The sequence below is a fragment of the Rhamphochromis longiceps genome, linkage group LG11 (genome assembly GCF_057381845.1).
Source record: "Rhamphochromis longiceps isolate RC_006_pf linkage group LG11, R_longiceps_female_GT1.1, whole genome shotgun sequence".
Classification (NCBI taxonomy): domain Eukaryota; kingdom Metazoa; phylum Chordata; class Actinopteri; order Cichliformes; family Cichlidae; genus Rhamphochromis; species Rhamphochromis longiceps.
Genome location: NC_140567.1, coordinates 32,936,384 through 32,961,126, shown reverse-complemented (window position 1 = coordinate 32,961,126; position 24,743 = coordinate 32,936,384). Strand labels below are relative to the sequence as shown.

At 39.0% G+C, this 24,743-nt stretch overlaps 1 protein-coding gene across 7 annotated transcripts in view; it reads left to right on the top strand.

Moving 5' to 3' along the window:
* cspg5a (chondroitin sulfate proteoglycan 5a) overlaps positions 1 to 18,694 on the top strand; it is a 61,108-nt gene extending 42,414 nt beyond the window's left edge. The window contains exons 4-6 of one of the 7 annotated variants that reach the window (XM_085423720.1): positions 7,811 to 7,886; positions 11,014 to 11,070; positions 18,059 to 18,694. In XM_085423720.1, coding sequence (XP_085279846.1) covers positions 7,811 to 7,886; positions 11,014 to 11,070; positions 18,059 to 18,226 — 301 coding nt within the window. In that variant the 3' untranslated portion in view covers positions 18,227 to 18,694. Of the gene's footprint in view, positions 1 to 7,807; positions 7,965 to 11,013; positions 11,071 to 18,058 lie in introns of all 7 variants that reach the window. The other 6 variants (XM_085423716.1, XM_085423719.1, XM_085423715.1 and 3 more) reach the window with 6 other exon arrangements.
* Positions 18,695 to 24,743: the final 6,049 nt, after the last annotated feature.

Here is a 24,743-nt window from a genome sequence, read left to right as displayed (position 1 = left end):
GATATGCAAAGCTCACCTTGTACTGTTGTTCACTTTAAAAATACATATCTTTGCCCTTCTAACTCTTCAGTACTAATAACGAATAATCCAAAATCTCAAAATCTTCCTTTTATTTAAAAAAAACCTGGAAGTTGTTTATCTTCCCATTTTTATTAAATACTGGATCTTCATCCAGCTCAAAAAAGAAAGGATCTAGTTGTTTAGTCTATCTTCACTCTGTCTGGCAATACCACCAGCCTCTGCGTGTTAGATATATTTTTGTTAATGCAAACAAGAGCTTCCAGAGAACAAAATAAAAGATGGTTTAAGTCCGCTGAGTACGGAAATTCTGAAGAAGAAATAAACAGATAAAACCCCCTCTGTCATGTATCCTGCAAACTCCACACTCAACTTTCACTTACTTCATTTTTTTTTTTACTTTAAAAGATCAGTCAAACAAAACTAAAAACTGGGGCCTTTGGGCAATATGATGCAGCAGATTTATTATCAGCTACTCGGCAGTCGCTGTGTCTCAGCTGCAGTACATTACTCCCTCCATCGATGACTCAACCAGAAAACAGTTTATTGGCTGGCACTGCCGTTGGGCCAAAGTGCCACCCTGGCTTGTGTTTGTGTGAAACGACAGAGAGCGGCTGATGCAGAGAGAGAGCACAGGGGAAAATAAGTTTGGTAGAAGGAATCTAAAAAAGATCTGTTTGAAATATCTGAGCTCGCAAGGTCCTTGGACCAGCATGTCTGAGCAAGTGATGAAATCAGTGGTGTACAATAAGAAAAAGGAAAAAGTACAGAGTTTAAAACCGCAGCAGGATTGTTTTCAGAAGTTTGGCTGTGAAACATGTTGATCAACAGGCGGCAAAGACTGAAAATAATAATAAGAACCAAGAACAGCAGAATTTCAATGAGTATGATAAGCACCTCCCATTGAGGGATCCTGCCTCTTTTTAGAGAGCACTGATCTACAACAACAATCTCTGATTAATTTAAGGGACCCAAACCCAAACTTGATATTATTTGAGAAACAATTTCTGTTTTTTGTAAAAGTTACATTTTAATTAAGAATGTTGCACCATTTTAATTTAGATGTTTAGAGGTGATTAAAGGGAGCTGAAATCACAGAGTGAAGATTTCGTAAAATGTCAGAGGCTCGTAGCAGAATTACAGAAAATATTAGAAACGTAAAAAAAGAAAGGCAGGTGAGGTAAACAATAACACGAGTCTTCCTCTCTCAGAGACAGGGCTGCAGAAAATGCTTGTGTATTTTTTTTTTTTTTTTACAGCAATTACTTCTCACATCTCACAGCAAAGTTTTCAGGAAAGAATGACTCAGAACATTTGAAGTAAAAGAGATTCAGTGCTGAGCTCAAGGACGAAAGAGTGAAACTGCAGCTTTTCTGCAGCAGTACAGCGACTGCATAACCACAATCACGACATGCAGATGTCTCGCTGGGTGGTTATTTGGGCTTGTTTTGCAGCCAGTCACTGAATTGATCACGACCTCTGTATAAAGCTTGTCAGAAACCGGGCAATGATCCTAAGCACAACTGAAAATCTACAACAGAATGGTGGAAAGGTGAATTTTAAAAAATCTAAATGAGCTAAAGCAACAACTTAAAGAAGTGTGGACTAAAATACCTCTACAGCAATGTCAGAAACTGCCAAATCACACAGTAATTAATTATTTTGATTTATTGGTGCTTAGGTTGGATCTAGAATCACAGGGTGTACTGGACAGGAAATCAGGTCTGCACAGTGACATGTGAAAACATTCCTTTTCACATGAATGTACCTGTGTAAGTCATGTTATGCCACCTTCTATTCAATTCTTGCCACATGTGTGATTAATATGTTGTACTTTAAAAAAGGAGTGCTAAGCTTGTGAACTTTGTAAAAAAAACAGACAGCAGAGTCTGTCCTTATTTTCTGTCATACTATGACAGAGGTGAAATGGCCACATTAAACATGGCCCAAAATTTCAAGTAATGAGTTCAGTATATGCACTAATGAACTAATCCTTGTGAGCCAAAAGCTTGGGCACCAGAATGTTTTAAACACCCAGTTTCACACAGATTTTTTTTCAACTGTCTGATGTCAAAGACAGAGCGTGAGCTTCATATGGGGGGATGAACTAAAACCACCTGTTTCATATAGATGGGCTAGAAAAAGGCCCAGTGTATGATATATAAGGATTATTTTGAACTGAGAGTCATGCAAAGCAAGGAGAACACAAATATATAGGCAAAAATTAGCTTAAATATTACAGCAACTGATTTTTTATTTGTGTTTAATTCATGTATTTTTAACACGTGTCAAAATTTTTGACAACAGTGGAAATAAATGAATAATGTCCTTTTCCTTTGACTTAAACCTTTGAGGTTAATAGGATGCTTGGTTATAGAGTCAAAAATCGAGGTTAGTCTGAATCCAGTTTCTAGGACAGAGAATAGTTTAACGCTATTTAAAGTGAAGCTAAGAAAGAAAAATACAGGTATAAAAGTAGGAGGAGAAGGGAAAAGCCAACAAAGAAAAGGCAAAGAGACGAGGACAGTCTGAAGGAATGCAGGAGGAAGCCAGGGGTGGGAGGGGCGGCATGGAGAGCTGATGGCGAGCAGCCGGCTGAAAAACTGATGACAAGATAGATGCGGCAGGCAGTGCAAAGAAGAAAAGCAGGAAAGGTTTTGTTCTGGTTTTGAGGCATCGCAAGTGTTTTTGATGCATGAAGCATATTTGATGTGAAGGATTTTTCACCACCACTGTGGTTGAATGGTTTCATGTGGTTCAGATTTTTAAAAATGTTTTCAGCCTAATGTTTTATGATTAATTGACCTGCCTCATTTTTGAACTGCTTTAAACATTTTTGGAAAAAATAACTGTTTTAGTTTCTTACAGCACACGGGGATGTGTCGAGCATTTTGCAATCATGAAATCTTGAGATACTGGAGAACGATTAGCATTTCTTTTTCAGTCAGTCACTGAAGTAATTACTCTGCACTGCATCTTTAATTACATTGATGTTACTAGAGTGTATAGAGAGCTCTTTAAGAGTTCAGATGTAAAGTTTTGCAGATTGAACCAAAAGTAATGAATATCAAAATGTTTAGTTTTTAGTTTAATCACAAGAAATAAGAAAATTAAACATTAAAGAATAAGACTTAAAAATGAGAAACGTTTGTGCATACTTCAAAATGCAATATGGGGTCAGAACATTAGAAACACACATTTTTTTTGTTAAAAAAGTAATTGGGGGCTTTTATTTTGAAAAAGTGACATATTAAAGGATGCTGATACCTTTCTACAACAAACTAATGGATTTTATTTTGATAAAAGATATTTTCCTGAACATCCTGGTCATTTTTCACAGCTTTAATGCATTGCATCCTAAATGATTAACACCTATAAGATGTGTGTTTTTATGTGAGTGTGTGTCATACCAGTAAACATTGGGGCAGAAGAGCTGTGCTGGATTCAGTTAGATTGCACAGATCACTCCCATGTATCTAATGACCTGACCACTGAAGATAATACTTGGGATATTTGAAGACCTGTATATGTATATATGTGTTGCAAAGAATTAACTAAAAATGCTCTAATATAGGAACTGCTTTGGCCTCTAAAACACACATTGTTAGTCGTGTTCAGGACAATTTATGGAGTTAATGAGGGACCTTATTCTGTAACCACGGGACACACTTGTAAAAATGCACAACGCGAAAAAAGGCTGATTCTTTGATATACAGGACAGTGAAGGAGAAAAAGAGAGTGACAGACAGATTGCAGGGCTGGACTGAATACAAGAAGAGTGGGTGGGGGTTGTTTCGGCATTGCTTTGCCAGTCCTGGCGTTTTAGTGATGATCTCCCTAGCAACAGAGCTGTTGTGGATGAGAAGCATCACGGATGCAAATGTGAACCCAAGGACCGGCTCCTCATCACCAGATCCCACGCTATAGTGTTTATTTTTAGCTTCACTGAGAAGGTTATCTTCCTGCTAGTCATGGTAATGGAGATTATGGACGATGAGGATGATGGTGAGAAGGAAAAGTAGTGCAGTCAGTAGCAGCTGTAATGCTAGTGAGCAGAAATTAAAAAAAAGGGGGATAGGGTGATGTCAGTGGTACTCTGGATCCAGCTGAAAGTAGGGCAGTCTGAACAGGCAGAGGGGAGGGAGGCTGGGAGAAACAGGCGGAGGCGGGGTTGACCTACATACAGCTGTGCGACCTGAGGGGTGTGAGCGGTAGGGTGCAGCATGAAAGAGACAACAGAGCCTCATCAAGTGGTCGGCAAAAGAAATCAAAGAGGAGCAAGAAAGGAGAAAGAAGCAAGAGAGCATAAAGGAGAAATGGAGGCGAAGGGCGACATTTTAGGGGAGTAGAAAGGAGGGCAGGATGAAACAGGCAGAGGGACTGTTGCAGGAAAGAGAAAGTGAAAGAGGAATAAAAGAGGGCGGATACAGAGAAAAAATCTCAACGTGACACAGAGGAGAGTGTGTGCTTCTCACAAGCCTCATGAATACATGCGACTCCCACACTCCCCCATCTGCTTTGGGTAATTGCAGTGTTTCTCTGCCGCAGTCGAGATCAGACCCAACATCCTGGTCGAAGATGGAGCAGGGGGAAAAAAAGAGAGAACGGGAGGGAGGAGGAAGAGATTGATGAAGTGCTATGAAGCATTTTCAAATTCCTCAGGGAATTTCATCTATCTGAACAGTAATGAGCTTTTTTCTATCTCGAGTATTTAAATGATCAAATTATAGGCGTCACCTATCTGGAATCAAGCTGAATACCAGTTTGTTCATGTAATGCTGTTTATACTAACTGAAGCTGCTCATTGTCATTAATGACAAATGCTGGAATGAGATTAAACATAGGATCCTGAATCAATTGTTACATAGTTACTATTCACCCCCACCCCAAAAAAAACAAACTTGGTTTCACTTTTAGGAAATAATATGTTTAAGTTTATGAATGCTAATTTGTTAGAATTAAACATTAGTAGATGCTATAACAGTAACAATAAGACAAATTCAATCAAAATGACAGCACCAGTATGAAGTTAGATTGACCCATCCATCCACCCAGACCTTCTTCAAGACAAATAATCTGGATATTATTTCAAAATCCAGAACGACTGTTTCAACCTTGGTCTGTCTGACTTATCATAAGCACTATACTCATTACCCTTACCTGTCTGATAGATTCAAGTTATGTATTTAACTGCTCAGACTACATATGCATGTTTTTATTACGTTATACTGCAGTTTATTGTTTCTTACATTTAATTCTTTGATACTAATTTCCAGCTTTACCAGTATGTTCATTTAGTGACCAATTTATCACCCCCTGTACTTGTCACTGGCAATTTTCAATAATCAAAAATTACCAAACCTGTAGGATATATTAGGGCTCATTATTGTGAAGGAAATAATATTAAGGAAAGCCTGTTTAGGCAGGTAGAAAACGTCATGATACCTGCAGCTGCTATATGGCTAATTGTGAAGTTTTTCATTTGTGAATCTGCACAAAACTCTGCAACAAGTATGTAAATATATATTTGTTATCTTAGGTGCAGCATTTTAACAGCCATTGGCAGAAAGACAGCAGAGTGAATGGTCCAAAGCTGGTGATGCACTTCAGTGTCTCCCCCTCTCGTGTCATTACCTTGTTTTTCCTGTTCTGTGGTTCATCAAATATAAATCTCAGGAATGCGGATCAGAGAAGCAGTAGTGTTTTTTGTGTGTCTGTGTAGTAAGTAGATCACAGCCTTTTGTTTAACTATTGATAAGAAAGGGATTTAAAATGTTAAGAGGCTCAGGATAAAGGTTAATATGTGCGTGGGACAAATAACAGCTGAGAAGACACAAATCTATGAAACTCTGCTACTGTCTGCTTTGACCTCTGAGACACACATCTCTTTGAGTTAAGAAGTTGAAGTGGAAGAAAATAGAAAGGGAATTCCTCTTTGCTGCTTCTCTCCTGAGATGAAAGAAAAGCCAGAGTGTATCTGTGTCTGTTTCACAGCAGTACACCTCGTTTTCAGGAGACAGATTAGATGGTGAATGACAGAAGCGCCATAGTTTAAACCATACTGCATATGTCGTCAGTGCTCCATTGTGTGTGCTTAGTAACCTAACATACAGTAAAAAGATGTTCCTTTATGGCGTAAGATGGAAAAAAGAAACACTTTGCAGGAATTTTCAATACATGTTTCTTATCATCAGAGGAGAAAAGGAAATCTGAGCTATACACAGATGAAGTTGGGTTGGATGGATGGGTCAACAAAATATTAGATTTTAGCTGCAATTTATTTACTCTTTCATTTTTTTAAAAGGCAGTTTTTTTTGTTTTGTTTTTTTGATTTTTAATTTTTGTGCAATTCCATATGAATCCCTGGTTCCATCCCAGGAGGAGATACAAATCCCTTTGGGATTGAGTCAGGAAGGGCATTGGGTGTAAATAATCTGCCAAATCAAACATGCGGAGCTACCTGCTGTAGCAGCCCCTTGTGAATAGGGGAGCAGCCAGAAGTAGTTAACTGCTTTTTATTGTAACAGTGACAAAAATAGTCTTAAAATGCTAATAAATAAAAAATAATAATCAATCAAGCCAATAAAACTGTAGTAAAACAGTTAAAAATCTAACATCAGAGCATTAAAATTTTAGGACCTGGTGCAGATTTTGCATGCCTTTTGCTGAAAATAGCCAATATACAGCTGCTTCTTTAGGAGAATAATGATTTTTTTTCCTCCTACATCCATGTTCTGATCAGGGAAGTGATGTGTGAAAGCAGGTAATTTCACCCCATTAGTGTCTGATTAAATAAAAGATTGTTACATCAGTGCTCGCATTTCTAATTCCTTTCTGAAAACTGCTGATTGAAAACAGCAGGTTTCATTTTGCAGGGTTTTGAACGATGTTGTAGGTGGACAATCCAGACTTTTCGCAACCTGTAACCACCAGATATTTTTACAGTCCAAGACTCGATACTGCTTCATATTGTGGCGGGGGATGTGTATAATGTATTTGTATGGTAGAGATTTTTATTTTCCTAGATTTTATTAACACAGATCAGTTGCATCAGTCGTGTCAGCTGAGTTGAGAAAAAGCGAATCTACACAAAAGTATGTTTTTAACTTGTTTGGATTTTTCCCTGTTTTAAACAATCATTGGTCAAATGTGAGTCAAGGTGAAGTCTTTTGACTGATCCAGGTATCCTTTTATTCTTAGTTCGTTGCATCACAGATAAAATGTTTGTGTCTGATTTTTTCTGACAAGCAGAAGTCCTAATCTTTTGCTGTCTGACTAATGCTGCTTTCTTGCTTTTTCTCTCCCCTTCTATCTTTTTTGTCAACAATGTAATCTTTCCCTAAATTTGTCATTTTCTTCACTTTTTCCTCCACTGATACTTTGGTATTTTCTCCTATGATCCCATTTTGTTTTACCATCTCTCCATTTGTCTTCTTCTTGTCGCCTAATGCCCTTTTCTTTTTCACATCATTGCTGCATCTCCCTTTTTTACTTGCTGGATCCTCAAATTGGCAACTTACATTTCCAAACCTGGCCCTGCAATTTTCCTACCGTTACTCTCGTTACTGTCATTCTTTCTTTCCTCATCTTCGCTCTTTTCCAACCTTCTTTTTTTGTCCTCCCAAATTCACATCTTTTCACTTTCATCTTTGACCTCGCTGCTGTGCTCTGTATTTTATTCTTTCCTTCTCTGAATTTCTCAACATCTTTATTTTTTTCCATCTTTCTTCTCCTAATTGTTTCCTTCTTTTTTCTCATCATCCTCTCCATCCCATCCTCTGATGCCCAGCAGTAAGTACCGGCCTTCATCGGAGCAGCACAATGATAATTTCTCGCTGTCCACCATCGCTGAGGGCTCCCACCCAAATGTAAGGAAACTGTGCGACACCCCTCCTAACGTCCCTCATGCCCGTGCATTGGCTTACTATGATAACATTATCTGTCAGGTAACGTGGTTCTCGCCTCTATCTCTCACCCCTTTTTCTGCATCTCCCCCAAATCCTGCCCGGGCCCTCGACTCTCCTCCAAATGCATGGGCATGAGTATTCTCCAATACTCCGAGGTGTGAAATGCTAAAGGAGGGGGATGGGAGTGGTCATAGTGCAATAAAGAATGGTGGGAGTTTTCTAAAATACTGCAGGAAATCTAAATGCAATAAAAGCGAGTGGGCATCCATGCACTCTAATAATTTCTACCCTCACATTCATAGGATTTTATCTAAGAACAAATTTAATCCATTAATCAGAATATCACATGAATTAATTTTGAAGTTAAATTTGAGCCTGTTTATCACAAACAAATCACACTCTTTTTTTCTACAGGTTTTCCTGTTTGGTTTTTTTGTCTTTGTAATACCTCAAATTCTTATTTTAATGAACCAAGATGAAAACTCACATAACATTAGAAGCTATTTTGCATCATCTGCAAGTTGAATTTCATCCCATATATACATTTCAATTCCTGGAAAAACAAGAAAAATGCATTAAATCTCTCAATTCTTACATTTTAAAATTTAAATTTAACACGACTTCAAGTTAAAGAGCATAAACATGTGAAAATATGCTGTTCTGTACTATATACGGTACCCATGACAATGAAGTCATGTCCTGACTTATATTTGTAATATCTGCACAGATAGTCAAGGACCTTTAGCAACTGTAGATCTACACACTGCATTTTCAATTATCATTTTAACACAATGAGAAAAGCTAATTTGATTGAAACTTGAAGAATACGCCTTTTTGAAACACTTCCTGTTGTGGATCGTCATGTCTACAATGTCTTTACAATGTGAAACAAGTTTCTCATTAACCAACACAAAGGTCCCGCATGTCATACAAATGCTGTTCTCAAAATCACTGACAAGCTACAAATATGTGGACTTAGATGTCTGCTGTTAAGTTATGAAGCACCTTGAGGCGACTTTTGTTGTGATTTGGCGCTATATAAATAAAATTGAATTGAATTGAATTATGGACTGTAATGAATCATAGAAATAAATACCCAAGGAGTAACTGAGCTCCCCTCTGTGACCCCTCCCTATCCCATCTCTTTCTGATCACCTCTTGCATCAGGATGTCATGGCATGCCTGCTCTGTCGCTAATATGCGCCACCCAGTGGCCATATCAGCCACCGCAGCTTTGCTTTTCTGCTAAGAAATCTGTACTTTTAACAAATTGTCTGCTTGACTTGTTTATCCTGAAAGTGGGCGGGGAAATGGGAGGGTTTTCTGGATTTCTGGGGGAGGAGAAAATGGGGAAAGGAATCCCAGAACCAGGTAAGCTTTTAAGGGATATTTCCTGGACATGGTTGGGGTTATCAGGATAAACATCTGAGATGCAACGTCTCGCTGCTGCCTGAAGGAGGCAGCAGAGATTCGACAGGTACCTCACTAACTGAAGCATGGGTAGCTTGTAGAGCTAACACTAACGTTGTAGCAGCATGGGTAGTTGTAGTGCTACAACTGGTAAAGAGTTTGTTTTGTTTTCAGATTTTAAACCTTTTGAAAATGTGGTACCACCCTCTAACAACTTTGTAGGTTTTTTCGGGTTTTTTTGTTTTGTTTAGTTTTTTTGTTTTTACTTTATGATTATCTTTAATATTATGCGACAGCATAGGCTAGCAGTTTTTAGATGGAAAACTGTCACAACCATTCATTGTAACCACACCTAAATACCGTTTACCATTTATAACCCTGAAATATCTAAAAACTCAAAGCAGTAAAAAAAAAAAACCCATCATCGTATTCTAACATCGTCTCTTAGCTCTCCTTCCTAACTCAGGACAACCCATCAAACCCTGCAAATTACCTCTCATCATTGGGTTGAATAGTATTTGTAAACTGTTTGCACAATTTAAGCTACACTGTGAGATCTGCACATAATTCTGACGATTATGTATAGTACACATTTCTGATGCAGTGTCATACATATCACTGACTTATAGTTAGCTGGTGAAAATGAACCAAGAAATGCAGGAATTTGCCAGAGAAGACAGTAAAAAAAGAACCCACAGGCTAGCAAACATGGAAATGTAAAAATGCCTTTAGGACTGTTGTGCAAATATTTTCCATCACAGTATTTGGTGAGAAGGATAATATTTATTTACAAAAATATACCTTTAAGCACAAGGCTGGGTTACGATCACCGTAGCAATGTCAGGCTTCACATATTTATCCTGCAGGTCTATTAATTTATATTTGTATTCTGAATTAAGATTTCCAGTGTTTCGAATGAACGTTTAATAAAAAAATGCTAGTGCTATTGAGAGTGAGGGTGTCCAAGGGTAAAAGAAATAAATCAGAATATATAAAATATTGCAAGTGATTATTAAATCATTTACTTATGTAACTGATTTCCTTCTCTAGTATCTTACACTATCTTAAAGTTTCCAACTACTATTCAACCCAGATTAATTTTGCAACAGGTTTGCCAACCACATACAAAACTGACCTTTCCATATGAACTTACCCAAACCAAAAACCACACGAACTCACCAGTTTTCCCCAAATAAACCCCAAATAATCCTCTAATAAAGCAAATACCCTGAATTCCCTTCCAAACTAACAGCGCAGTGTCTGTGCTATGAAGGCTGAGACCTGAACAGAAATATCCAAAACTGTACGTACTGTGGTGATACAGAGTTACAACCAGGCAGCACCAGAGTCCGCATCTGTAGCCAGCTGGGAATATCAGCTGACATCCGAGAGGAAGTCTAGTTACTCCTACTATTGGTCTCTGTCTCCAGTGCTCCATCTCTCTCTCTCTGTTTTATCTGTCTCTATCTCTTCCTGTCTGCCTCCCTCTTCTCCCTCTGCCTCTCTTGCCACTTAATCTCTCTGTATCACCTCTGATCTGCCGTGCCTCTCGCTACTTCTCTTTCTTTCTTTCCGCTTCACCCTCCTTCTTTCTCTGTCCGTCCTTATCTGTCTTTCTGAGGATGCCTTGTATGGTTTTTGAGGAGTATAACCCTTTGCCCCATCCCCCTCCCCTCAGAAAACCATGAGCAGATACACCTGGGAGTGTAAGACCAAAGAGGAGTCCGACTGTGAGGTAAGATCAAATCCCAAATGTTAGATAGTCCCGATCCTCTCTTCCGCCTTCCCAAACAGCTCTTTCATTGTTACTGTGGCCCTGTCAATCACCCTTTTCAACTATCAGTGAATCAATCTGAGCCTTTCCCACCCACAAAATCAATAAAAGCCAAAATAAAAACGGATAGTAAAGTCAGAAAAACATGCTATGTTAGAGCAGAACACACAACTAAAATTAACAAAGACAGCCAATATTTAGTGTTGACCTGACATATTTACATTTGGTAAACTTTGGGCTCCATTTAATATTAATAAGAATTAAAAGTATGGCTTTATATAATACCCTTATTTTTCCAGCTTTTATGGTCTTCAGGTGTTTATTTTGTTTTTGTTTTTGTTTTTTTAAGCAGTGTTAGTATGTGTTAGCCAAATGGATGCAAATATAACTTATTTGGTAGCATTAAACTGACAGGTTTTTTAAAGGGCAAAAAAAAAAAGCATTTAATTTTGACTTGTGTAGGTAATTACTTTTGGCTACTCCCTTATTTTCTGAGAGGTCACCACAGTGGACAGATCAGATTGGTTAGATTTTACACCAGATGCCCTTCCTGATGCAAACCTCTTGAAGCTTGAGACTGGCACTAGGACTCGTGGGTCACACTAACTCATGAAGGCCCTGCGAGTGATATAAATATATATATATATATATACATATATAAATTTCAAATTTGAGGGGCTTTACACTAATATTCTACTTCCAGATTTTGAAAAAAAAATTGCTAGCTAGCTCATGAAAATGGAGTAATGTCTTCTTTGAATGCAAAGCTTCATTTATTTTCAGTTTTTAAGACAGAAAAAAGAGAATATTTTAGACATGCCGGCTTTAATCTGACTATTCTTTTGTTAATCTGTCACATGAAATTTTATGAAAGTGAGATACTAAAGTAGCCCTTTAACCCTTTTTAAGCATTTTTTTGTAACACATAGCATTTAAATTGGTTACGTTCCTCCAGCAATAAAGATCCAATGCCTAGAAGTTAAAAAATACAGTCTAACAAAGGCATAAAAACAGCATCGCTGCTGCCACAAGGAGCTGCTGACCTTGTGAGGTCCTTGTCACATGTCCAGACAGCCACTGTACCACCTCCATAACACACACAGGCACACATGCTGAGGCTTTAATGGAAGAAGAAATACCATTCAGAAAAAGACGAATTTACAGAGAAATTGAACCCCCTCACACAATGCCATTTCTGCACAATAACACAAAAAACACTCAAAGTTTCCCGGCAGTAATAGAACGCTTTGTGTTTCATTCACCGTGGTAGATTGAACCCACTTGTCCCTAATCTTCCCTTCACAGAAATTCAGCAGAGTCCAGACACACAGTTTTCTCTGCAGCAAACCCTGAAATGAAATTGTTTTCTGTCAATACTAAATAAATTCCACACAGAAAATGAGTTGACCAGGCAGAGCTGGCTGTAATTTCTAAGAGGATTTCATTTCCACTGACTGAATTGGCTCTCAGACTGACTTATCATAACAGAATTAACCTGAAGTGCAAAGGCTGCAGGTTTGATGTGTAAATCAGCAAAGAAAATACTAAATACTCTCTTTAAAAATGATTTCGTTCTTATGATCCTTTGTGCAGAGTGTGATCCATGTGGTCTTAAAACAACAAACTCTGCGATTAATCTTTGATCTCGATAATAAAGTAGATAGTTGAAAACTTCTGACTTTAAATTTGACTTCTCTGTAGGTCATTGTGACAGCGGTGAACTGTTGTTGCTATGATTCATGTGACTGTCCAAATTTTTCGAGAAAGGACGCAGCTTTAGAATCACTTAAATAAATAAATAATAAAAAGGTAAGTGTGAGTGCATACAGGTACTTAACCATTTGCAGTAATAAAATCCAAAGAAATTGTTCTTTTATGATTAATTCTACTAATAATTATTTGTTGGTAAGACCCAACTTCCTATTCAGTGACTTGTTTCGTTAGGGGAATTCACACCACTTCAGCACAGGCCTTTAAAAGACATAAGACTATATGATGTTTGCCCCTCCCAGAGCCTGCTCCTGCAGGTTTCTTCCTGTTAAAAGGGAGTTTTTTCCTTCCCACTATCACCAAGTGCTTGCTCATAGGGAGTCATCTCATTGTTGGGGGTTCTCTGTATCATTTCAGGATCTTTATCTTACAATATGAAGCACCTTTAGGCGACTGTTGTTGTGATTTGGCACTATGTAAATGAAATTGAATTGAATTGATAAAATGCATACAATGTAGCATATGATTAAAACTCAAAATACTCCATATTCAGATCCAAGTCAGGATGTGGGAGTGATGCTTGCCATGCTATTCCTTTTTGGATTAGTCACACAGTCACAGCCGCATTGTGCAGTGTCCCGACTGCCTGCCTCACCCTGTGCTTCCCCCTAACTCTGCACAGTCCTTATATAGACACATATCCACTCAGGGGCAAACATCAGTCAGTAAACTCAAACAGCTATGTATACACATGCGTGGTGGCATTCCTTTTAATACAAGCAGGCAAATATTAGCAGACACACATGCATTCCAGTACAAATATTTTAATATGATGTGTGTTCATGCATAATGCTAATGCTAAAACACACAAAGGTGTATTGACTCTTAAACACTGTTAATCAGCTGCAGAGAAAAAACTGAAGAAAATATTGATACATAAATACAACACCATCAAAATGTTTTGTAGCTAAAACACTAAATCCTTAAATTCAGGTCTCTGACAAGATCCAAAACATATTTACCCTTTTACTTAACAAAAACCCTCTATGTTTATTATTTAAATATTTCTGACTTTGGCAACCATAAATAGTGTGGGAGTAGGGCAAGTGTGGAGAGGCTTAGGATTTATCATTTAATAATGACCAAAGAGTATTTATGTCAGGTTAGGTAGGGGTGGAGAGAGGACGCAAATGCAGGACTCTTAATGGTGATGTAAACCCAGAAACACAAAGTTCAAATGTGAAACCAAAATAGGTCCAAAAACCGAAACACAAGGACTAGTGAAACACATGGAGGGGACATAGGGAGGCTTTATAGACATATACATGAGGAGCATTGAAGATCTGGCACAGACTGAAAGTTATAACAATCTGAAAGGAGGGAAAGGAACAAAAGCATAACAAGATTTGAGAGAAAACTAAGTAAAACAGGAAATAACTGAAAGACAGAAAGACTAACATCAAGTTTTATTATATTAAAATTACAGTGATTGCAAATGAATCTTAAGTGCAATATTCATTTATTTCCCAAAGCTTTCATGCAATTTGCAGGACCATTAAACTAAATTGGAATCCAGTACACAAGAGAAGGACGTCAGGAACTGTCCATGTGCCTCTATCATCATCATCATCATCAAAGCCCTGTTTTTCTCTGTTCCCACTCTCCCAAAATGAAACCCACTCAAAAGTCCTGATGACTCTGTGACTGCTGCCCACTCAATGCCCACACCCCTCTCCACCCATGCACTAAAACATTGAAATCCAACAAACACAAACATTTTACAGTTTCACGCTGACGGGAGGAAAGAGGGCCCCTATCCCGTAACCATGGAAGTGACGTATCCACACGTCTTGCCTGAAGTTACTATCTAGGCCAGCAGCCATCGGGTAAATGCTCTCACTGCTCTTCCTTTCTAAAAAAGTGCCATTGAATTTAAACACAAACATTCAATTAGGGGGTGTTTGTGAATGGCACAGGCCCCAGGGTCTGGAATTTGATGTGTGCGTGCGCACGTGTTTGAATGAATGTGTCTATCTCGACATACTCTGTTTGTGCTTGCCTGTATGGGTGCACCCTTGCGGTTGTGAGTGTGACAGAGAGGCTCAGGCTGACGCCCCAGGATGCCTCAGCTCAGTAGGGTCGATGATGCCATGCAAAATTAATGGAAGCTAAGAGGCTGGAAAACTGAGCTAAAATAGACTCTGCAATCAATTTTTCCCCTCTGACCTTAATTAAATTCAGATGAATTAAACTGAAACCTCTAAAACACAACAGTTTTCTCCCCCGGTGGGTATGTATGACGGTGGTACCCACAGATAATCAAACAGGGTTAGTTTACTTTTGTTCATTTTCTTGTGTTTTGGGACACTAAATGGTCACGGTGGAGGTGAAGCAGGAAGACGCTGGGTGCACTGCATGAGCGGTCATCACTGTCCATGGGGTGTATTGTAAGGGTTTTGCATGTGGATGTGCATGTGCTTCCTGGGTTGCCTGAAGGTGTAAGGAGGGCGGGTGGATGGTGTCGCTCATGCAGCTCACCTCAGTGTCGCCTCAACCAAACACAACATACCAGCCAAGCATGATAAACAGCAGAGCTTTTAAACCACTGAAATGACTGCTACTAAAATTATTTTTGCTTTCAATACCTTCTGTTTTTCCTGATGGTATTTTTCACCATTCTGACAGCTTTTAAAGGCTTATACGTGTGTTTTTTGCAGAATTTAAAGTTTTTACTACAAATCCAAAGTCAAACCAATTCACCAGCATTTTTCTGCAATCACTTTTTGTTTATAACACACTCTAATGAAGATAGGTGTAAACTGATTATCATAGATTATTGTATTTTTTTCCAATATAAAACTTTTAGTTGTAAATATTTTCACAAATGCTAAAAATTACAACCTTTTTATTACATGCTTACATTATGATAGCATTCGAGCGTTTTTTAAACTAGTCACAAAATATTATATAGGCTGTATACTAAATGTTATGAATGTTCTATTTTGCTTATGAATTTCAGATTGAAGAGGTTAAAGTGAAGAATTATCATGCATTATGGATGCTCACCTTATAATTGCAATTTTCAAATCTAGCTGACATTTTAAGTCCTTAGCCACACAGGCCTATAGAAGAGCCAGTGTGACTGAAGTGTGGCAGCCCCTGGTATTCAGAGGCTGCAAGGGAAAAATGTGTGTTTCCCAGTTGGCAACTGGTTGCTGGAGGTTGCTGGCTGTCATTAGGTGAAATTGGTCACAAATAGCGTGCTGGATCAAAAACCTCCTTACAGTTGCTTTGATTGCACCAACATGTTTCAAAAGGGTGCTGCAACTTTAAAAGACAACTTTTACTTTGAAGCTAAACATTTTCTTTTTCTCTGTTTTCTGTGTTGCACTTTCTCAGCTCTGCAAGTAAGTTGAGTATTTGCAGACATCTTTAAGACATCTTACCTGCAAACTAGGGCTAACTATGGCAATCTACTAGCAACCAAGGAAATCACAAGGAGGCTGTTGGTGCAGTACTGTATATCTCTTTATGACCAATTTCACTGTCAGCAACTACTCGTCAACTAACAAAGAATATGTTGGCAAGTGTAGTTGCCAGGGAGTCCCTGACTTGTCTTTAGACCTGCATAACTGAGGCTGTTGCAACCGATTTCCCAGCAACTGCCAGCAACCATTCACCAGTCGGGAAATACACAGTTTTCCCTAGTAACTGGTGATTGCCAGAGTGTCAAGGACCGGTTTCTCTGTGACTGGTCCCAAAACCTACTTGAATATACCGGTATACTCATCACAGCAAAACTTATGTTGGTTTCATTTCATGGCAGATAGGTTTTCCTGTCACAAGGGGGAAAATGGTTCTTGCTACTTAAACCTTAACAATTGTTGCTTTATGTTTCCAGTAACCTGTGGCAGGTAAATCGAATTCAGTCATCATTATTTCACAATTCTGATCAAGATGACACAAGATTTAGCTGAGATTCTGTTTCAGTGCACGAAATTAAAGAAAAATCAATGAATGCCCATATTGAGCAGTTCACTTGCATTTTATTTTTAAACATGGATAAAATACATATTAAATCTTAAACGCTTATACATGGTCACACAGAGCTCCCACACATACATAAATTCAAGTGAACTTTTTGTTCCATTCAGGGTGCCGATCTGGCACAATAGAGCCCCCCACACACATTCACACGTACACTGATATATGCACAAAGCATCTGTCAGCTTCCCATGCTCTACACACAAGAAAGGGCATTCGGCCTTCTACGCTTGTGAAAACCTAAAATTACATAACGCATTTTCATTTATATTTTGCTGTTTTGAGTATATCCTTATTTCACCTCTCACACCTGTGCTCTTCTGTCCAAGCACTGATAAATGTCAGTTCACAGTTAACCATTAAGTGCAGACAAAAAAATCAATCAATCAATCAATACCTATCTTTACTTTTATGTATTATTTGATGTAGTACTGATTGTATTATTTTTGGAACTCATTAGATCCAACTTTAAAAGCAAAAGAAAAAGGTAAACACAGCAGCAGTGTGGTCCATTAAAGCACCACATTAGAACATGACAATTTGTTTCCATGCATGAAATTAAAGACAAATTAAAACTTATCAAAAATGTGTTGAGCCAAAGCTCATTTTTGTTTTCTTTAAGTTTGTAGCTAGAATAGGAATGTTAGTACTGGATGATTCAGTAAAATAAATATTTAGGTTCAGTGCCAGTGCTGACGTCTCAGAATCTGTGTGCTTGGGGTGAATCATGAATTCATTTTTCTGAAAAATACACTATGGTGAGTGTGTCTCACTGAAAAACTATTGAAAAATGCTTGGTCAACATTATGGAAAATGTGGGTTTTAATAATGTAAACTACTGAATAGTGGCTGGATGTAGCCATATATCGATTTGCCACTCCAACCTCCACATTCTTTCCTTGCCTTGGTACATAAAGCACAAAATATTTCCTAAACTGGCACTGAATGCTGGCATTGGGCATACATTGTTAATACAGAATTACTTAATATGGAACGATTGGTAATCTGTTTGCTGAAGAATCCTCGTGATAAAGAAAGTCCACTCTTTTCTTTTGCAGAAAGTTTAAATGAACTCAGAGGCAGTTCTCGACCAATAAGCAGGGTTGTAACTAAAAATCAGACTGATGGTTGATTGATTTCTTTGGTTCTAACTGTAATTTATTCCCCCACTCCTCCTCCACCCCTTCTTGGGTAGGATGATCCTAATTCCCAGAACAAGCTGGAGGACCCGGTGAAGGCCCCGCCCAAGGAGGATGACTCCCTCAACATCCACAACTCTCTGACCCCCAAACATGAGAACCACAAGGTCCTGGGCGAGGAGAACTCCTCGGAGGTAAACTCACTGCAGAACAACATGATGTGAAACAAAACAACCCCAGCAACCCATCAATCCAACATCGAAAAACGACAAGGTGCGCCGGCAATGGGTGCCCGCAAACCCCTCCCTGCTTGCTGTCCATCCGCTGCCGTGTGCACCTAAGTGGTCCAACCAACCAACCAACCAATCAGCCAGCCTGCCAGCCAGCCAATATACCAGCCAACCAACACAGTCTGTACCCGTTTCCAACACGGCAACACTGCCACAAAGCGGCCCCAAGTCGCCGCAAAAATCATACACGACCATCGCCGCCGTCACTGCCCCAGGTGAAAGTAACCCCACCCCCACCAATTGCACCCTGCTGCTGCCCTGCAACACCCCCTTACATCCAGCCACACCCCTGTTTCGCAGCCCCTTGTTACCCCCTTGTTGCTGTCACTCTACTGTCCCTTATCTTTCTTACCTGCACACACACACACACACACACACACACACACACACACACACACATAAGAAGCATACACCCACTGTGAAAAGATGACGACATAGCCACACTTATATGTATACACACACACACATAGACACACCCTCCCCCTGCCTGCATTGGTGTATTTTGTAAAAAGAAAGAAATCATACAGAAGTTTAAAACGTACGTAAAACGTCAATGTAAAAAAAAAAAAAGTTAAGATAAAGCTACTGAGAGGTTTTGATGTTTGTCTGACTAATCCAGTGAGTATGTATAAATATTGGAGAAACAATGCTTGGATTGATTTAAAAGAAGCAACACAATGTGTCTTGGTTTTCATTGATGTGATTTCTAATCCTTTGATGTACTTGTTTTTTTGGTTTTTTTTGTACTTTTTTGGGATTTCGAACAGAGAATAAACAAACAAGATTCAGACAGTTGTTGAAATAAACCTTTTTAACATGACCTCTTTGGGTCCTGTGTTTTACCTCAGTGTCGCCTCCCCCTTTTCTTACCCCTGAATTCCAACGCTCTGTGCATGGCTTTGAACGCAGCTTCTTCAGTCCTTGTCATAAATGTACTTCCTTGGTTACGCAGTCAGGTTGGGGAGTCTGATCCGCTTCACAACAATTAATAGTTATTTTCAAAAAGCACAGATTATGTCTAATATTGATATTTAGTATCACATATAAGCCTAAGTGGCTGTTAGATGCTGACATATATTTCACAAGAAATCACAGCTCGACCTATTAGCTTTCACACACATCCCATGGCCTTAATCTGTAGACTGAGGTGTCTCAGTTATCCTGGTTTAAGTGGTATGCCTTGAATATAACTGCAAACTTAGGTAAAAGTTAAACCTCTGTGTAGTGACTGAAATAGTTTGATTTGCTGTAGGCGAAGAAGATGACCTTTGTTCCTGTACGGGTCATTATGATTTTCTAACCTTAGTGTAAAATTTCAAAAACAAACAAACAAAGAATTTTTAAAAGTTTGTGATTTCTGTAATTTAACAATATTTAGCAGAAAGCTCTTTAAGGTAGGCTGGACGTTAGGGTGGGAACAAAACACCAGGATTTGAATGATAAATTCTAGGACTATACACACCAGTCAATCCTGAGGGATGTGTGTAATCTAGTTTATTCCAGACAAATATAAATAAAAGTAGAGTTGTAGATGAAATGGAAGTTGGAGGAAAAGGTGGGTTAATTGTTCCATACTGGTTAATAAACTTAAAATAAATTGTGTTTTTGATGATGTAGGAACTTTCAACATGTAAGATTTTGACCTTAACAAAAACATTGGATGCAGAAATTGCTTTTTTTTTTATTACAAAGATAGATGGATGAAAATAAAAAATCAGAGATTTGACGATGTTACTGGCATTTTGGTCTACTGTTACAAAAATTGCCCTCACAGCACATAAATCACGACAACAAACACCAGGAACCAGTCTGCTGCTTTTGCATGTTTCCTGCCTCCAGAGACGCTTCCCTGTTTCCAGCTGGACACACACACCATGCAGACATGCTCACGCTTGTGAATAAATAACACTTCGGGATGAAAACCCCCCACATCTGCTGCATTCACATTTACCGTAAAATCTGCTATAGACAAAAAACAGTGCAATACAAAGGAAATTATTACAATAGCTTTTGGTTGACAAAATATTTGTATTTTTTATTTTTCAGACAGTTCTTAAAAATAATCCCTCAATGTTCACACACAATTCCAATGTTTCAGCTCTACTTTAGTAAATCTTGTATTTTTTTTTTTCAGATGCCCCCACATATTCACAGGTACACTTGCATATGTACAGAGCATCGGTCTAGTCACTAACATATGAGCAAACACCGTCCACACCTTGATGATCACATCTGGTTTCAAAACATGAAAATGGCACTGGCTTCACAATGTGGTTCCAAGAACCACTGGGTTACCCAAGGCTGCGTTCATACTTTATATAAAGCCTTCTACATCACCATGCATCATTTAAAATTGGCCACGGCCCTTCCAGGTTTCTCTTTATGTGAGCATGTGCTACTTTCAGCACTCCTGCTATGTGACGACAGCTTCCTCTAAGTCTTATTCTCACCAATTATACGTGTGCAGAGAGTAAACACTCTGTGTCAGACTGACATGATCTTCATGATCCTGCAGTGTCCACACCTAAAGGTGATGCATCAGGAACAAGCCATTGTTATTCTCACCAGTTGTTGCACACCTTGAATTCATCCCTCAGAGTCAGCACAAACAACCTGAACCAGGCTCACTTTTTTTGTCCGAACCAAAACAATTGTGACTGGTCACATAAACTATTAGGAAACTTTTGTTCCCTGTGACTTCATCTGATTCTTCTAAATTAAATTCAAAGGCTGTTGCAATGTCAAATCAGCATTAGTGCTAAAAGTTGCTCAGAAGTGCATAAGAAGAGGACCTTGAAGGGTCTTTTTATGGATGGAGCCACAGAACCTTTTGATTGGAAATGATTGAACAAAATCAGGTATTGTGTGTTTCAAGACATGTTCTTGTCAGGTCTTAAGCTTAGTTTCAACAAAATCAGTAAAGCCAGTCAAGGTAAGTCTGAAATCATTCTAGGTGACAGCTTCCTTTGTTTTTCTTGTTCTGGGGGTTTAAACTTTTAAAATGTTGATATTTTACATTTGAGAAAATTCATAAATCATTCGTTTTTTTTCTATGGGTTGCATCTTGACAGTTTTTTGTGACTTTTGTGAAGTAATTTCCACAAGAATAAAAGTACAGTAACAACGAAACACACATTTACCAAGAGCTGTAAAAGACCCTGATTGGGTCTCAGATGAGGCTGGAGTGCCTGCAGCCTTTTGTCAGGTTTCTTTTTTGGATCACGAAGAAAAAGACGGGTTAAACAGCAGTATTGTGGTGGATCCTTCCCAGGCTGGATGGGTGCTGCTGTGTGGAGAGTGGGGGAAGGTTTGGATGCCCTTCTCTTTCTTCAAATAAATAGATCGGGGGTAAGAGAGCATTTCAGCCCCTGAAAAGTATATGAAAAGACTTTTTAAAAGCACAGAATAGGAAACAGCAGTCGGTGAGCTACAAAAACAGCAGCAACAGTGATTATCACTCTCTTTATTCCTGCCAGCCTATCATACACACTTGTGGAAGCTGGCACATGCAGTAGCACATGACTGCACATGCTCAAACACACACGCACACAAACTAAAGGAGGGTCCTCTGAATTGAAGCAAGTGAAGGCAAAAGTACCATTGGACTCCATGGCAACAAGTGGGCATTACATTACCGAGCGAGGGAGGGTGGGGGAGGTGCCGTCATCCCTCTGAGAGTAACACTGTGACAGACTGAACCTTATTTATGAGGCATGTTTCTTCAGTTAATGGCAACTAAAATGCAGATAAAAGGGATAATAGATTTCCCCGATCAATCCAAAAGAATAGCAGCTAAATATTTCTTTCTTTCTCATGATTTGGTTTATTTTTGTCTTCATCTTTGTGATGCCTACTCATTGCTGTGGCATCTTTTCCTTTCAGGCAGTATTCAGTAACAGATATTTGTCTACTTTACCTTTAAATCTTTGTTTTTTGTGGTAAGATTAAAGCAGATACATTTGAAAATGCATTACTGCATGTATTAGGAGGATAATCCACATGTAGCTGTAGCAGTTTGCAAAATGCTGTCTCTATGGGGACTATTTAAGCATACTGTCATTGCACTTGGGTGTGTTCTAGTGACGCAGTTCTAGTTCCATGATTTCATTAGGTTTTAAATTTGTAGACCTGAGCCAGTAAATGCTGAGAACCTCACCAACTGGGGACCATTTCTTGACCTGAATTTGGACAAGATGCAGAACTAGTTGATGTTGGTTTTCCAGGGCAGCATTCATAGTCTGGTGTTATTTCTTTTCGCCTACTGGATTTGCGCTATGGGGCTAAACCATTTCAATACCAGAGAAGGCATAAAAACAACTTTAGTGTGAGCATTGTTTTCTTAAGGCAAATAAGTAAATGATATAATTTAATTCATTAAGTTCTTCTTATCCTGTCAGTGCTATCCTCTTCCTCACAGTTAACAGCTGTAAATGGCCTCTATTTGTATAGCGCTTTACTAGTCCCTAAGGACCCCAAAGCGCTTTACACATGCATGCAGTCATCCACCCATTCACACACACATTCACACACTGGTGATGGCAAGCTACATTGTAGCCACAGCCGCCCTGGGGCGCACTGACAGAGGCGAGGCTGCCGGACACTGGCACCACCGGTAGGCAACAGGTGAAGTGTCTTGCCCAAGGACACAACGGACACTGCTCCAGTGCTTTCAATTGAGAGCTGTAGTACACAATTATGAGGGATTAGCAAATTATTTCAGTGAGTAACCTTTTGAAGATGATCCGATGATCCAAAAAACTATTAGGAATGTCAGACATATCACTAAACATGGGAAACAGTAAAGCTGTGTACCACAAAAACTAAAACAAAATAAAGTCCTATTAAATAAAACACCTACAGTTCAGATAACCCTGAATATTGCTGAATAGAAGCACACATGATTTATTGCAAAATCAGGAAGCAGTATTATAAAATAATGAATGTTTTCCCAGCTGTACCCTTATGTAATACATAAAGGTCGTGTTTGTTTGTGTTGTTCAAGGGAATTAGATAACGAGGGCAAGGGTCAGAGCCGCAAAGTATTCCACAAAGCTTCACTTTATGTGGGATGATAATAGGAGCTTGGAAGATTTTTGTGAGACTGATTTTAAGCAGAAAGATGCTAACAGTCTGCCCCTTGATCCCTCTGAGAAAAGACTGAAACCTGTTGAGTTAAAGCAGATATTAGCCCTGCATGAGGATGTGTGTTTTCCATGTGCACTAACCCTTTTCCCGTTATACGCGCACCCTTCTCTTTCCTCTCCTTCTGTTCTTCACTCTCACTTATCTGCTGCTGGCAGTGATTTTGTGCATCTTCAGACAGAGGGCGTCATTGCCATGGAAACCCACATTGAGGCTACAGTTTGAGCAGACGAGATCCAAATGCAGTGACCTCCAGCCTTCTCTGCCTTCACACGCACGCACGCACAAACACAAACACACACACACACGGATGGATGAGGCAGATTAAGCGACTCTTATGCAGCTTTACGGTCATCTAGAAGTAGACTGTAGAATATCAGAGCATTAAAAGTGCTCTTAACTCCACTTTAGGTTCAATGTTGCACCCTGCAATCTCTTCAGACAAACCTAATCCTCTCCAACACAGCTGTCCAGCTACCACTTACAGCTGAAATATCCACTGTACTTTGTAATGTCCTCATCATGACTCTCGTCAAATTTTAGTGTTAGTTTATAGTGTCTTTCAAGAGAAACACAAAACAAAAATTTAAAAACAATTCAAAGACTTGCATGTCACAAGTCTGTTGGGTCGTGGCAGATGGCCGCCCCTCCCTGAGCCTGGTTCTGCCAGAGGGTTCTTCCTGTTAAAAGGGAGTTTTTCCTTCCCACTGTCGCCAAAGTGCTTGGTCATAGGGGGTCATATAATTGTTGGGTTTTTCTCTGTATGTATTATTGTAGGGTCTACCTTAAAATTTAAAAGCACCTTGAGGCAACTGTTGTTGTGATTTTGCGCTGTATAAATAAAATTGAATTGAATTGAACTGAACTGAATGTCAACTCTGAACTTGTGTGTAGGTGTAAATCCGAGAATGTGGTTGTCTGTCTTTCTGTCCTGTGATGGACTAGAAACCTGTCTAGGGAGTATCCTATTGCTGGATCTGAGTGAGGAACTGAGGAAACTCCAAAGACTTTGCGATGTTTCAATAATAACCCCCAAAATCGTACCATGTATCACAAGTATCATAGATACTTGTCTATGTTACTCGTGTATAATCCACAAAATTAACATTAAAACTCGAAACTAAGGATTGAGACAATAAACTCATCAGGAAAGTGTTTACTGAGACCATAGTGGGCATTTGGATCTTTCTCCAGCTAATTTCTACAAAACCAGATTCGCCTCCTGGTGGCCATTAGAAAAAATGCATGCTTAATTGCACTAGGTTTTCTTCTCTTTTTTTAAACTCAAATTTGTTTGTGACTCCTCATT